The sequence below is a fragment of the Hemitrygon akajei genome, chromosome 10 (assembly GCF_048418815.1).
Source record: "Hemitrygon akajei chromosome 10, sHemAka1.3, whole genome shotgun sequence".
NCBI lineage: Eukaryota > Metazoa > Chordata > Chondrichthyes > Myliobatiformes > Dasyatidae > Hemitrygon > Hemitrygon akajei.
The window spans coordinates 51604201-51621256 of record NC_133133.1 but is presented as its reverse complement, the minus strand read 5'-3'; the positions used below and the strand labels follow the sequence as shown (position 1 = coordinate 51621256).

General features: G+C 42.6%; 1 protein-coding gene across 1 annotated transcript in view; it reads right to left on the bottom strand.

Annotated features, from left to right (window-relative positions):
• glod5 (glyoxalase domain containing 5) overlaps positions 1-17056 on the bottom strand; it is a 47434-nt gene that overhangs the window by 17109 nt on the left and 13269 nt on the right. The window contains exon 2 of the mRNA XM_073058278.1: positions 14131-14274. Coding sequence (XP_072914379.1) covers positions 14131-14274 — 144 coding nt within the window. The remainder of the gene's footprint in view (positions 1-14130; positions 14275-17056) is intronic.

The window sequence follows — 17056 nt, the reverse complement described above, 5'->3', positions numbered from 1 at the left end:
TGGCCTTTATTACAAAGGGAATTGAGTACAAGAGCAAGGAAATCCTCTTGCATTTGTACAGAGCCCTGGTGAGACCACACCTGGAGTATTGTGTACAGTTTTGGTCTCCAGGGTTAAGGAAGGACATCCTGGCTGTAGAGGAAGTGCAGCGTAGATTCACGAGGTTAATTCCTGGGATGTCTGGACTGTCTTACGCAGAGAGGTTAGAGAGACTGGGCTTGTACGCGCTGGAATTAAGGAGATTGAGAGGGGATCTGATTGAAACATATAAGATTATTAAGGGATTGGACAAGATAGAGGCAGGAAATATGTTCCAGATGCTGGGAGAGTCCAGTACCAGAGGGCATGGTTTGAGAATAAGGGGTAGGTCATTTAGGACAGAGTTAAGGAAAAACTTCTTCTCCCAGAGAGTTGTGGGGGTCTGGAATGCACTGCCTCGGAAGGTAGTGGAGGCCAATTCTTTGGATGCTTTCAAGAAGGAGCTAGATAGGTATCTTATGGATAGGGGAATCAAGGGATATGGGGACAAGGCAGGAACCGGGTATTGATAGTAATTAATCAGCCACGATCTCAAAATGGTGGTGCAGGCTCAAAGGGCCGAATGGTCTACTTCTGCGTCTATTGTCTATTGTCTATAGAACAAGTATATGCCAATGAAACTAAGATAAGAAATTACTATAAAGAATACTGTGAACCAGGGCTCGGCGGACAATTAGTGACACGCTTATTAATTGTCTCAGCTTTTGTTTGCAAATAAAGGCTTAAACTTCTCGAAGAATCTTCTGCGTCTCCTGATTATTTCAAGAAACCACGACACTCGAAGAGCCAAATGGCCTACTCCTACATCTATTGTCTATTGTCTAAACACCACAGGCAGCAAGGTAAATGAAGGTGAGAAGCAACTGGTTGAGGCTAGCTGGTTCGCGTAATGTACTGTGTGAGTATTCATAGGTGAGAGTGCATATGACGTCAGAACGGGGGTTTAAGAAAGTGAAAGTCTGTTGAATAAACGTGGTTGTTCAATCTACAGCGGTGTCCGAGTCACATCAATACTACATGGTGTCAGAAGTAATTGCGAGAGAAAAAAAGAGTAAAAGATGTCACAGTTACAGCCACTGTCAAGTTTAAGCCTACAAGGTAATCTTGCTGAGAACTGGAAAATACGGATCCAGCAGTTTGAGCTGTTTTACACCGTTAGCAGCGTAGCTGAAAAGACGGAGAAAGTGCAATGTGCTACGTTTCTGCATGTGGCGGGGGCAGAGGCAATAAAGGTTTGCAACATGTTTGTCTTCCAAGATGATGAGCAAGATAAAATTGAAGTGTTGAAGAAAAAGTTTCAAGATTACTGCGAACCGGGAAAAAACCTACCGTACATCTGACACTTATTTTTTACGAGGGCTCAAGGACCGACAGAGACTATAGACGCCTACGTAACAGATTTGAAGAACAAAGCAAAAAACTGTGAGTTCGGACATCTGCATGATTCTTTAATACGCGACAGGATTGTATGCGGCATATGAGATGATCAAATGAGAGGCAGGCGATTGATGTTTACCGTGCCAGTGAGATCACGTCGTCAGGTTAAAGTGCTAAATGAAGAGACTGAAGTGCACAAAATAAAAACTGTGAAAACTGACAAGAGTAGGCCAAAGCCAGCTCCACAGGATGATCAAAAGGAAGTTAACTGCAACAGATGTGGTTATAAACATGGATACTGAAAATGTCCAGCCTGTGGTAAGACATGCAAGTTATGCAGAAAAGAAATCACTTTGCAAAGATGTGCAAATCGCAGAAGCAAGCAAGGAAAATGCATGCTGTGGAACAGAGTGTGGGCTAGAGTGACATGTTCATTGGCACAGTTGAAGTGGAACAGGAGTTATGCTTCAGGAATATTGATAATGCAGAGATGGAGGATGAAGATGATTGGACTCAAGATCTGATAATAAACAGGAGGAATGTGACATTTAAGCTTGACACTGGGGCAAAGTGCAATGTAATGTCAGCAGAAACATTCAACTCACTGGACATCAGAGGAAAACTTGGAAAATCCACCTGCAAGCTTGTTGCATATTTCGGCCACAAGACAGCATCAGTGGGAAAGAAAACACTCACCTGTGTGTACAAAGGACAAAAACACAAGATAGAGTTTGAGATAGTACAGCAACATGTTCCAGCAATACTGGGCAAAGCAACATGCACAAAGCTAGGCCTGGTGAAGCGAATTTATGGTGTTGAGAAAGAAAATGAGATTTTCAAAGACTTTGCTGACTTGTTTTCTGGATTAGGATGTTTACCAGGGAAACACCATATCCAAATTGATCCAACTATTGCACCAGTTGTGCATGCCCCGAGAAAGATTCCAGTAGCTCTCAGGGATCGAGTAGTGGAGGAGCTACACAGAATGGAACAGATGGGAGTCATAACGAGACAAATAGAACCGACCGACTGGATGAATAGTATGGTGACAGTGGTCACAGAAAAAAAATGAAGATTTGCATGGATACAGAAGATCTCAACCGAGCCATCAAAAGAGAGCACTATCCGCTGCTCACGGTTGAAGAGGTTGTCTCCCGCATGCCTAATGCGAAATACTTTTCAGTATTAGACGCAAATCAAGGTTTCTGGCAGATCAAGCTGGATGAGGAAAGTTCCAAATTATGCACCATAGGGAGATATTGTTTCCTGCGTCTGCCCTTTGGGATTTCTTCTGCATCCGAGGTATTCCAGAGGTCCGTGGCACAAATGATTGAAGGCCTGGACAGGGTGGTCAACATCATTGATGATTTACTGATATGGGGTGACACAATTGAGGAACATGATCAGAGACTGAGGAAGCTTCTGGAGAGAGCACGTGAGTACAATCTAAAACTGAACAAAAAGTAAATAAGTAAATAAGATCAGAACTATAGAGATCAAATACATAAGGTCACATACTCAGCGTTGATAATGAAAAGTTCAGGGCTGTGGTACAGCTACCACCACCCGAAGACAAGCAAGCATTATTGAGGCTCATGGGCATGATACAGTATCTTGCCAAATTCATTCCCAACTTATCAGAGGTCAGTGCTCCACTTCAAAAGCTACTAAAGAGCAACACTGAATGGCATTGGGAAGACGAACAGAAGAAAAGTTTTGACACATTGAAGCAGTTGGTTACCAATGCACCAGCACTCAAGTTCTATGATGTCAATAAACTGGTGATGATGTCTGTGGATGCCAGTTTGGAAGGAATAGGAGCTGTTATACTGCAGGATGGGAGGCCTGTGGCGTATGGATCATGAGCACTTACAGACTGTCAACGCCGATATGCTCAAATCGAGAAGGAATTACTCGCCATAGTTTATGGGTGTGAGAAGTTCCACCAATATGTATATGGCAAAGAAATCCAGGTTGAGAGTGATCACAAACCACTTGAGAGCATCTTCAAAAAGCCACTCCACCAAGCTCCTATGAGGCTGCAAAGGATGCTTCTCAGGCTACAGAGGTACACTCTCACAGTCACCTATAAGCCAGGAAAAGAACTGTACATCGCTGATGCTTTGAGCCGTGCTTACCTCAAAGAGCAAAAGGAAGAGTTTCTAGGAAGAGAGCTGGAGGTCAACTGGGTTACACCTCAGCTACCCATCTCTGAGGAGAAGTTGAACATGTTCAGGAAAGCGACTGCAGCTGATCCTGAAATGCAAATGCTAAGAAACATTACAATGAATAGATGGCCACAGAAAGATGTTCCAAAAGAATTACAGAAATACTGGACATTTAAAGAGGAAATCAGTTATGCATCAGGACTAATGTTCTTAATGGCAAAACTCATCGTACCAAAACAAATGAGACAGGAAATGCTCAGCAGAATTAATGAGTCACACCTGGGGATAGTGAAATGTAAAGAAAGAGCAAGGGACATTCTCTATTGGCCAGGTATGTCAACTCAGATAGAGGACATTGTGTCTCAATGTGCTGTTTGTAATGAAAACAAAAACAGCAATTCAAGAGAGCCTTTGCTTCCCCATCCACTACCAGGAAGACCATGGGAGAAGATTGGCACAGATCTCTTTCACTACAATGGTGCAGAATATCTGCTTTGTGTGGACTACTATTCAAAATATCCAAAGATCACCAAGTTAAGTGACACGTCCAGTCAAGGTGCCATTATCGCAATGAAGTCGACATTCACAAGACACACTATTCCAGATATTGTCGTTAGTGACAATGGTCCACAATATGCCAGTGGTGAGTTTAGAGGGTTCTCAGAAAGCTGGGAATTTCAACATGTTACTTCCAGTCCAGAGCATGCTCAGTCTAATGGACAAGCAGGGGGAACTGTACAAACTGTGAAGAACATACTCAAGAAGGCACAAAGCAGCACGGTGACCCGTACATTGCTCTGCTTGAATACCGCAACATACCGATTGAGAGTGTGGGGTTCTCTTCTGCGCAGCTGTTGATGGGACATCGTCTGAAGTCCAAACTGCCAACATCCCCAACTCTACTGACTCCTGAAGTTAATCTTGAAGTACATGACAAGCAAAAGTACAAGCAAATAAAGCAAAGGAGCTACTATGACAGACATACAAGACAGTTGCCAGATTTGCATACTGGTGAAAATGTCAGGATACAGAGAGGAGACACTTGGCAACCAGCTGTGGTTGTGAACAGACATCAGCAACCAAGATCCTTCATAGTTCGCACGCCGGATGGAAGAATCTACAGGAGGAACAGGAAGCATCTGCTGAAGACAGGCGAGAGGGAGTTTCCACGTACAGATGCAGGGGACATTTCCACAGATACAGACATGGGAACAAATGACACCAAGAGTGAGGGGCGCGACGAAACCCCATGGTGCAATGAAAGTGAAGGTTCAGCGCGGGCCAAATGAAGTGGGATTGCAGACCGCAAAGACACAGAGGTCATTCGAGAGACTGACACTGATGAAGGACAAGCACAGTCACAGTTGTATCGCACACAGTCTGGGAGACAAGTCAAACTTCCAGCTAGATACAGAGACTAGATCTACCTACAGTCTCAGTTTGAGGCAAAGTCACACATATTATAAGGTCCAAGGTGTGAAATAAAAGGTTTATTAGTCTATGTTAGTAAAAGAAAATATACTGCTGTTAGTATTGTAAGATTCAATGTTGAATACAGTATAAGATGTTAAGATGTTTTAGTTTATATCATGGCTGTTGCAATGTAAGAAAGGCATTGTTTTGGCAATTCAGTGTTGTAAAAAAGTCTTGAAGGGGGATGTAATGTATTGTGTGAGTATTCGTAAGTCAGAGTACGTATGACGTCAGAATGGGGGTTTAAGAAAGTGGAATCTGTTGAATAAACGTGGTTGTTCAATCTACAGCGGTGTCCGAGTCACATCAATACTACGGTTCGATGGGTGAACAAGAATAGTCGCTGTGGGCTGGGTTGAAATAGGCTGCAGGTGATTTGGAAAGGAGTGGCAGGTGACTCCTGTTAAAAGGCTAGAAGCTTGGAGGTGCATACTGTGCAGGCCTGTCAGGGCCCCCCCTCCCCCCTCCACAGCTGGCACCCGATGGCCCAGGACAATCCAGACGGGTCCATTGGAAAGCCTCGGTGTGCAATGGATCCAACATGTAACTGGACAGCATCCAAAACATCTCCTCCAGGGTGCCCCCTTCCCAGTTTACAAGATGCTCTACAAGGTGACGAGGTGAATCCATCAGCCAGTGAGCTGTCCAGCATCCTGGGTTCTGGAGGTACAGATTCAGGTGGTTTGACTGGTCCATGGACAACGGGCTTGAGGCAGGACACATGGAAAGTAGGTGTGATCATGAGGGCTGGTGGCCTCTGGAGATGGTAAGTGACTGGACTGATGTGTTGGGTAATCTTAAGGGGTCCAGTGAACCTGGTGAGAGTCTATGGGAGTTGGTACACAGAGGCAGATCTCAGATGGACAGCCAGTCCATAGGCCATAGTCTGGCAGGGCACTGCTAGTGGTTGGCCTAGTGGCAATAGGCATGGATGGCAGCTAGGGTGGTTCTCTGAGCTTTCTTCCAAGCATTCCAGCAGTGGAAAACCAGGGCCCTGGCAAATGAGACCAACTGGCTCCTCTGCAGGAATCAATGGGGGTTTTTATTGGAGGGGTCGTGCCTGTCACATGCCCATTACCTGGTCAAAAGACCCACCACCTGCCAATCAAGGTTTGACCCCTCCTCACCCATCAATACACACCTAACCACTGGCCCCTTTAATTAGCCTTGTACTTGGCCTCGGGCAATTGGCCTTTGTAATCAGCTTAACTCTGCTGGCACCGAGCCATTGGCCCCCCCAGTGAATTACCTGGGTGGGGCCCTGCAGCCCTGCTGGACTATAAAGGGTGCCACGTGTGCTGGACCCTGTAACACTTACCCAACAGGCTGGTATATGTCTAGGGGAAAAAGAGATCCAGCCACACACCAACCCCACCTCCCATACACGCAGGTGCTGTGAGAATCGAGTTTATGCCTCGCGCCCCCGCCGGCAGTATCAAACTCACAACAAATACCGTTATGAAATACACTTTAAAGAGTTTACTAAAATTAAAAGAGTATTAGGCAGTACAATATATACCGTAGATTCCGGACTACAGAGCGCACCTGATTAAAAGCCGCTGGCTCTAATTTTAGAAATAAAATCAATTTTTTACTTGTACAGGCCGCACCGGATTTTCAGCCGCAGGTGTCCCACGTTGTAATATGAGATATTTACACAGAAAGATATTACACGTGAGGATTTTTTAACTTTTAATTAAATCCATATGGTAACATAAACAAATACATATTGCAAATGCTTTTTTTCGAACCGTGCCTGTAACGCGACTACTTTTAAATATACGTTGCGTATACTTCTTTACTGAACAACATTCCAATATCTCCTAACGACTGGTAAAAAATATATATACTGCAGCCTACCAGGAAAAGTTATTGATCGCCTTTAACTTAAAAGCAGCGTTTTCGCTCCGCCGCTCACCCCCCTCCTTCCCGTTTATCGCAAACTGGTATCCCACAAGACGCGGCGAAACCGGGTGTGACGTCATAGCATCCCGCGATGTAGTACAGAAAACAAATATAGTTAAAACAGTTCTAACTTTAACTAACAAATGAATTACTAAGCGAAAATATTATAAACTAAATAACTGCCATAAAGGCAGCACAATGCTTTTCTTCGAGTGTTTTCCATGTTGATGAGGGTGAGTACAAATGACTGATTTACAATAATTTAATTGTGAAAGTGCACTTGATTTATCGTACAATTTCATTGGACCTCTGTGAACTACTCATCAATTTTATTGGTCTACTGTTACGAGGCAAAATGTTTTTGGCGGCATGAAAAAAATAATGCATTAGCCGCTCCGTATTAAAGGCCGCAGAGTTCAAAGCTGTTCAAAATGTGGGAAAAAAGTAGCGGCTTAAAATCCGGAATCTACGGTATATATATATACAAGAAAAAAACAAAAGGCGCCAACTTATCAAAGTTCAGTCAGTTTAGTGCACATTGGTGGAGCTCATCCAGCGAACCATTCGACTCCTCGGTGGTCGTCCTCCCGAAACTCCCACTTCGGACTCCCCGGTGGTCTCCCGAGCGCACGTCCTCCTTCCTCGGCGTCTCCCTCCGGACTCCCCAAGCCCGCGCAACCCCTCCTCCAAGTTCCCAGCCTCACAAAACACAATAACATTCCCCATTGATTAACAAATGAATACAATTACCATATCAGCCATTCTAAAGCGAAACAACGGCAAGAGAAACTTTTAACAGACAAAGAAGCATTCCTATTCGTAACAAACCAAAGAAGCCCTTTTTGGTAACATACACAGGACATTGTACAACCCTTTCTCTCTTTGCCATCCGAGGGATCACCCTGTTTCACTCCGGGCTGAGAATCATGGAACAGTGTGGGAGAAATTACTGGTGAGTTGTGCATTGAATAGGGTTGGGAACGTTGGTTATTGTCCCTAAAGGCAGAGAGCCGTCCCTGTACAGAGTCAAGGGGGGTGGGTATTGTATTGACTTTTCCTGTGTGTGTGTGTACGCGTGTACTTTATTACCACACGATTTTCCCACGTTCGTTAGTAATTGTCCACGTGTGTTTTCTTGCCGATCTGACTACTGTAAATTGCACACGTGTGCGTGTTGCTTCTGCTGCCATTTTCCCACGTTTGCCTTCTGTAAATAAAATCCTTCACTACCAAGGCTGTGTGTCCAAAATCCTTGTCCTTGAGGTATCAAATCTGTTTCCTCACTTACAACAGGTTTGGCAGCCATGAAGGAAACTTGAAAGGGTGACAGAGGAGTTTGCAGATCGTGGGATAATTCAATGTGGAACAGGTACTCCTTCCATGTGGAAGGGTTCGAGGCAGTGAAGCATCGCAGAAAGTTCCCCACTTGTTGACTGGCTCTTTCTGACTGACCATTGGTCTGTGGATGATAGCCAGAGGACAGGCTCACTGAAGTGTAAATGAGTGAGCAGAAGGCTCTCCAGAAGCGGGAGACAAACTGTGGGCCCCAGTCCAACACAATGTCCTGAGGGAAACCATGGAGGCAAGCCATGAAGTCGGGGCGAAGTCAAGACGGTCTTAAACAGCAACTCCTTTGCTTGCATCTTTGGAAACAACTTTATTTCTATCTTTGATATCTCTTTTTTTTTCTCTTTAGGGTGTGTGGGCTTCCTTTGAAGACCCTGACCTGGCCTTTACACTCTGACTTCGGTTCTTTGCGCGAATGGGACCAGCTCTCAGGGCCTCATAACTGGCCGCTTTTTGATATCCCAAGGACGAGGCCTGGAAGATAGAAACATAGAAAACCTACAGCATGATAGAGGCCCTTCGGCCCACAAAGTTGTGCCAAACACATCCCTACCTTAGAAATTACTAGGCTTATCTATAGCCTTCTATTTTACTAAGCTTCATGTACCTATCTAAAAGTATCTTAAAAGACCCTATCATATCCGCGTCCACCACCGTTGCAGGCAGCCCATTCCAAGCACTCTCTGATTAAAAAAACTTATCCCTGACATCTCCTCTGTACCTACTCCCCAGGACCTTGAACATGTGTCCTCTTGTGGCAACCATTCCAGCCATGGGAAAAAAGCCTCTGACTATTCACACGATCAATACCTCTATCAGGTCACCTCTCATCCTCCATTGCTCCAAGGAGAAAAGTCCGAGTTCACTCAACCTATTCTCATAAGGCATGCTCCCCAATCCAGGCAACTTCCTTGTAAATCTCCTCTGCACCCTTTCTATGGTTTCCGCATCCTTCCTGTAGTGAGGTGACCAGAACTGAGCACAGTACTCCAAGTGAGGTCTGATCCAGGTCCTATATAGCTGCAACATTACTTCTCAGCTCCTAAATTCAATTCCATGATTGATGAAGGCCAATACACCATACGCCTTCTTAACCACAGAGTCTACCTGCGCAGCTGCTTTGAGCGTCCTATGGACTCAGACCCCAAGATCCCTCTGATCTTGACTTAACAAAATGAACCACTTCATACTTATCTGTGTTGAACTCCATCTGCCACTTCTCAGCCCAGATTTGCATCCTATCAATGTCCCGCTGTAACCTCTGACAACCCTCCACACTATCCACACCTCCAACCTTTGTGTCATCAGCAAACTTACTAACCCATTCTTCCACTTCCTCATCTAGGTTATTTATAAAAATCACGAATAGTAAGGGTCCCAGAACAGATCTCTGAGGCACTCCACCACTGGTGACCGACCTCCATGCAGAATATGACCCATCTACAACCACTCTTTGCTTTCTGTGGGCAAGCCAGTTCTGGATCCACAAAGCAATGTCCCCTTGGATCCCATGCCTCCTTACTTTCTCAATAAGCCTTGCATGGGGTACCTTATCAAATGCCTTGCTGAAATCCATATACACTACATCTACTGCTCTACCTTCATCAATGTGTTTAGTCACATCCTCAGAAAAATCAATCAGGCTTGTAAAGCATGACCTTCCTTTGACAAAGCCATGCTGACTACTCCTAATCATATTATACCTCTCCAAATGCTCATAAATCCTGCCTCTCAGGATCTTCTCCATCAACTTACCAACCACTGAGGTAAGACTCACTGGTCTATAATTTCCTGGGCTATCTCTACTCCCTTTCTTGAATAAAGGAACAACATCTGCAACCCTCCAAACATCTGGAACCTCTCCCGTCCCATTGGTGATGCAAAGATCATCGCCAGAGGCTCAGCAATCTCCTCCTTCACCTCCCACAGAAGCCTGGGGTACATTTCGTCCAGTCCCAGTGACTTATCCAACTTGATGCTTTCCAAAAGCTCCAGCACATCCTCTTTCTTAATATCTACATGCTCAAGCTTTTCAGTCTGCTGCAAGTCATCACTACAATCACTTTCCATAGTGAATACTGAAGTAAAGTATTCATTAAGTGCCTCTGCTATTTCCTCCGGTTCCATACACTCTTTCCCACTGTCACACTTGATAGGTCCTATTCTTTCACATCTTATCCTCTTGCTCTTCACATACTTGTAGAATGCCTTGGGGTTTTCCTTAATCCTGCCCACCAAGACCTTTCCATGGCCCCTTCTGGCTCTCCTAATTTCCTTAAGCTCCTTCCTATTAGCCTTATAATCTTCTAGATCTCTAACATTACCTAGCTCTCTGAACCTTTTGTAAGCTTTTCTTTTCTTCTTGACTAGATATATTACAGCCTTTGTACACCACGGTTCCTGTACCCTACCATAACTTCCCTGTCTCAATGGAACGTATCTATACAGAACTCCAGACAAATATCCCCTGAATATTTGCCACATTTCTTCTGTACTTTTTCCTGAGAACATCCGTTTCCAATTTAAGCTTCCAATTTCCTGCCTGATAGCCTCATAATTCCCCTTACTCCAATTAAACACTTTTCTAACTTGTCTGTTCCTATCTCTCTCCAATGCTATTGTAAAGGAGATAGAATTATGATCACTATCTCCAAAATGCTCTCCCACTGAGAGATCAGACACCTGACCAGGTTCATTTCCCAATACCAGATCAAGTACAGCCTCTCCTCTTGTAGACTTATCTACATACTGTGTCAAGAAACCTTCCTGAACAAACTCTATCCCATCTAAACACCTCGCTCTAGGGAGATGCTAATCGATATTTGGGAAATCAAAATCTCCCATCACGACAACTCTATTATTATTACACCTTTCCAGGATCTGTTTCCCTATCTACTCTTCAATATCCCTGTTACTATTAGGCGGCCTATAAAAAAAACACCCAGTAAAGTTATTGACCCCTTCCTGTTCCGAACCTTCACCCACAGAGTCTCTGTAGCATGTCTCAGAGGATCTTGTTAATGAAGGCTTGGAAAACAGCCGGACCATTGGAGAGCCCACAAGGCATCACCAAATATTCGTAGTGGCCAGTGGGTGTTATGAAATGGTTCTGGGATTGGAACTGGTGATCTGAATGTCAATTTGGAGGGCCAGAGTGATGAGGCTTTTGATGTCGGTGGACATCTCCCAGATAGACGGCTCACCTTTCAAATACAATGACAAGCTGTGATGGCAGTGGACCAGCAGAATGTTTGCATTCCAGTCTCACTGTGCCGCGATGGTCCTAAGTTTCACGGTGTAATCCAGCACCGAGCATGGGACTTGACACAGGGGAAGTATCCAATCTGCTGCCTCCCTTCTATTTCCTGGATGGTTGAAAATCAGCGCATCTCCAGCACTGATTTCCTCTTATTTATTGCAAATAGTGGTCTTATTGTCTCAATAGCGGCAACCCAGGTCGGAGCTTACCCAGGCAAGAGAAAGATGATGAAGGCAATCTTGGCTCTGTCCATAGAATGCAGATATGGGTGGAACTCAAAGTGCAAGGTGCAATGGGACAGGAAATTGCGGCATTGGGTTGGGGATCTGCTGAAGCATTTGGGCGCCAGAATCCGGGGCTCAGAGGGAGCTGCAACCTGGTGTGAGGTCACTGTATCGAGATGGAGAGTTGGAAGAGAAAGATAAGCAGATGGTCAATGGTTTCCTGCTGCTTCTGGATCATGTGCTCATGTCAACCTAACCTTCATTTAGGTGAGCAAACACTGCTGGGTCAATTGCTTGTTCACTTATCCTATCAGGAAACATAGAGAAGGCTTGGCCCAAAAGCAGTGCAGCAGAGATGATTCAGGGATGAGCTATTACTTTAATAATAGACTTTAAAAATAACAAGCCGTGAGGGGCCATAAGAAGAGAAAGAACATATGCTAAACATCATGGGCAAAAATGAAGTCTGGGAACAACTGGTTAAGGCCGGTTGGTTCAATGGGTGAACAAGGACTGTGGCTGAGAGCTGGGTTTAAATAGGCTGCAGGTGATGAGTGGGAAACGAATGGCAGGCAACTCCTGTTGGCTGAATGGAGACTGGGGTGTGCCTGCCTGTGCAGGCCTGACAGACAAATGGTGGTTAGCCTTTATTGCAAAAAGGTTTGAGTTTAAGAGTAGAGAGGTTTTGTTACAGTGCTGGTAAGGCCACATCTGGAATACTGTGCACAGTTGTGGTCCCCTTAAAAAACAGCTCTCGTAACATTGGAAATAGCCTTAAGGAGCTTCACCAAGCTAATATCTAGGTTGAGAGGATTGTGTCATAGAAGAAGAACTGAACAGTTTGGATTTGTATTTTTTGAGGATTAGAATAATGAGAAGTGACCTAATTCAAACTTATAAAAATCTTAAAGGAGCCTAACAGGGTAGATGTTGAGATGTCTTCACTAGAAGGAGAGCCATAAACAAAGGCACATAGCTGCAAAATCAGGGGCTGGTCATTTCAAACTGAACTACTGTATATGGAAATTCTTCTCTCAAACCGTAGTGAATCATGATTCTCTGTTTCCAAGAATGGTGGATGCTTGATCATTAAAAAAAAGGTAGGGTTAGATAAGCACTTGAAATATCATGAAGTTTATGGTTATTGTAAACTGAAACTGAAGTTGAAAACATTATTATTATTACTGAGTCAGAATTCAACGTCATAATTATAATGCTTCATGCTAAGGAAACAGCTCACCATCACCTTCTAGAGTAATAAAAGAAACCCTGATCTGATTGATAACCAAGACAAATTGCAAAAGAGAGGAAATACAGTCGGCCCTCCTTATCTGCAGATTCCGTATGCGTGGATTCAACCATCCGCGGATCGGGAAATCCCGGAAGTTCTTTCTCCAACGCTCATGCTTGAGCATGTACAGACTATTTTTTCTTGTCATTATTCCCTAAACAATACAGTATAACAACTATTTACATAGCATTTATATTGTATTAGGTATTATAAGTAATCTAGAAATGACTTAAAAGTACAGGCAGTCCCCGGGTTATGAATGAGTTCTGTTCCTGAGTCCGTCTTTAAGTTGGATTTGAAGTCAGAACAGGTACATCCGGTATTACTTAGCGTCAGTTAGTCAAACATTTTTCTTAGTATATAGTACATATTTTACCTTTCTATGCATATAAAACTCTTAAGAAATATACGTATTTTAATAATTTAACCTCTGCATTGCTTAGCAATAATTGTAGCTTTCATCGGGGCAGGGCCTTTCATATGCTCCATTAAAATTGTTCCGATCGTTGACCAATTGTAGCCTAATGTTTTTCCATGACCGATGGCATTTCACCTCTTTCCGATCGCTTTATTACTTCCACCTTATTTTCAATCGCGATCGTGATTACTTTCGTCAACAGAAACACTGCGGATTCAAAGCTGCGATGCCAGGTCCTAATGTCCACTGCACGGAGACACGTTAAATAAAGTCCAGGGTTCCGCTGGGTCCTAAAGACCACCGCACTGATACATGTTAAATAAGGGACTTGAGCATCCTTGAATTTTGGTATCCACGAGGGATCCCGGAACCAATCCCCCGCTGATAAGGAGGGCCAACTGTATGCATGTTTGAGAGAGAAACAACAGGCTTTACCTGAAATTTTAAGTAAGACTGAACTATTTGACAAATTTATAAGAATATGAGAGAGAACTGTTGGAACAGTTTTTCCAAATTTGGAAAGATGTTTTGGTTATGAATGTATTTAAATGTAGAGGGACAAATAGTGTTGATGAAATCAAAAAGTACACAAATGGCAAACAAGAAAAACTGATAAACAGAAAATTTACCTTGAAAGTGACAACTTGCATTCCCAGTGTTTGAGAGTAGAACGTGACAGTATTTTCAATGCTCTTTACTGTCAAAACAAGGTGATCCATTCCTTTGATCTGGACTGGCGAAGTAATGTTTCTCCGACTTAGTTGGATTAACATCTGCAGTATAAAATATACATAATATAAAACAAAATTTACAAACTTGGTACATCTGTCTACATTTTCTTGCTATCTTGGTAAAGTAGCCAGCATAATCAAAGATCCCAAGCTCCGTGAACATTTTGTCTTCTCCCCACTCCCATGAGGCAGTAGATACAAAAGCCTGAAAATACAGGTAATACACCAAGCTTAAAAACAGCTAATGAACAATCCTCTAATACAATAAGATGGACTTGTGACCTCAAAATCTATCTTGTTATGGCCTTGCACCTTATTGCCTGCACTATACTTTCTCTGTAACTGTAACACTTTTGCATTCTATTATTGTTTTGCCTTGTAAGATTTTAATGCACTGATGTGATGAAATTATCTGTATGAATAGCATGCAAAGCAAACCTTTCCATTATACTTTGGTACATGTGACAGATAATAAACCAACTTACCAATTTGCTCAGTACTGTTCCATATTTCCTTATGAGATAGAAGGAGGTTATTTTGGCTCACCATGTCTATGCTGGTTCACAGAATGCTGGTTCATCTACTTCTCCCAGATTCTTCCTGTTGCTTATATGGTAGGGGTAATTGGCCAATGAATCTATCAACAAGCTTGTCTTTTGGAAGTGGGAGGAAATCAGAGCACATAAGCACAGGAAAAATGTACAAACTCCACATGGTCAGCACTAGAGATCAGGAATGAAGATGGGCTACTGGAACTGGACCTAGTGTGGGCAGAGGGCCAAAGAGTTGACATGGACATGGTGGATCAAAGGGGTCAATCTGTGACTCCTATACTGGACTGCTCTGAATCATACATCTACAACCTCCAGAACTTTATAACCTTTACTGTACTTTCATTTATTACAACTTTGATCTTTGTCAAGGATACATTTACCTTGTCAAAAAAAAGTTGCCCAAACACATTTAGGAATTTCCAACCACAATAAAAAAAAATTATCATACTTGAAAAAATTGTTTAAAAATGTGTATTAGAGAGAACATATGAGCTTTAAGTTTTATTTATTTGGTTTTATGGAAAACACCACAGTCTTTAAACACCACACCAATGGTGTACATGACCATGTAGATGGATTTGAGCTGATTAATGTGCCAGTGTGAATTTGTAAAGAATTAAGCCATCCAAAACTGTTTTAAAGACCTATGAGCTGGATCGGGTTAATGGCTAGTTGTAGGTTCTTCAGAGAACAAAGACTTGGTGTATCACACTTTAGTTGTCTATGTTGCAGGATCGAGGTGCAGAGCAATCTTATTCCATGGTCATAGAGTTACACAGTGTAGAAACAGTTCCTTCAGCCCAACTGGTCCATTCTGACCAAGATACTCAATCCAAGCTTGTCCCGTATGCCAACATTTGGCCCATAACCTTTCCAATCCACGTATGTACCTATCCAAATGTCTTTTAAAAGTTGTTTTATCCAGTGGCAGCTCCAAACAAACCTGAGCCAAGGTGCTGGTATACCATATTTGGCCCTCCAATCATAGTTGGCACATCTAGTGTAATCACATTCATTTGAGTGAGCTAATAATCTCCAATTAAAAGTTAATAGAATCTGAGTTTTTATCAATAATGTTAATTAATTGATATTAGTGATTTTAATCAACTCACATGTTTTTGGATGAGTGAGTTTTTGTTTCATCTATTTCTAAACATCTCCAATAATCAGGCGCAGTTAGAAAGAATGGAAAAGGCCTACTGACAGGACCACAGCTACTTCATGGAACTGAAAGGTAACACATATTGCTGCACAAGATTGAGATGGCTTTGTATGTCCCATGAGAGAGGAATTCAGCTTATTAACTAAAATGAACATTCATGGAATTGGACACGAATTACTAATCTGGTTGATAGAATTGTTAGTCAACAACAGACAAAGTACAGTATATACATACAATCATATTAAACAATGTGTACAAACCAGATCCGTAAGTCTAAGTTTGATATTGACACAATGCTGCTAGTAAAATAGGCAAAGAATATGGGAGAAAAAGAATTAGAAATAAATGTCAGTAGGTTAAGTGGAAACCCTGAGAGATATTAATGTCCAGGTACATACATCACCAGAATGTACATGCCAGGCCTCGCACAAAATGTAATTATAAAGATGAAAGTAATGTTAGCCTTACTAATTTATAACCTAGAATGTAGAAAGAGGTTTCTACAGTATTTCCATATGGGAGGAGGTACAAAAGCTTGAAATCCCCCAGCCTCAGTTTAGGAATAGCTACTTCCTTTCAACTATTTGGTTCTTAAACCAACCAGGGGAAAAACCTTAATCATTATAGTTTTGCAACACTATGAACACTTTTGACCATCTTGCACTAGAATGGTTGTTTTTTGCCCTAATTATGGTTACTTGTAAAAATTGTGTATACAGTAATTGATATTTAATCTACGTGTTCCTTGTGAATGCTGCTTGCTTATATGATGCAAAGTGACTGTGATGCTGCCGTAAGTAAGCTTTTCATTGCACTGTGCATATGATAATAAACTTGATCATGTCTAGAACGGTTCCATAGATTAGTAGGTAGTAAATATAAGGCCATGATCTAAGAGTGGCAAGAAAAAGAAAACAGGAAACTAGTCCAGAGAACCTGAGATTAGAAGTAGTGAACTTGCGCAAATTCATCATTGACGAAATGGGTATCTGGCATTAAAAAAATTACAAAAGGTTGGAACTATGAATGGAAAATAAAGTTCTACTAAAATATTGGGTTCTTGAGAGTGTAGCCAGCAGAATAAACAAAAGCAAACCAATGGACATAG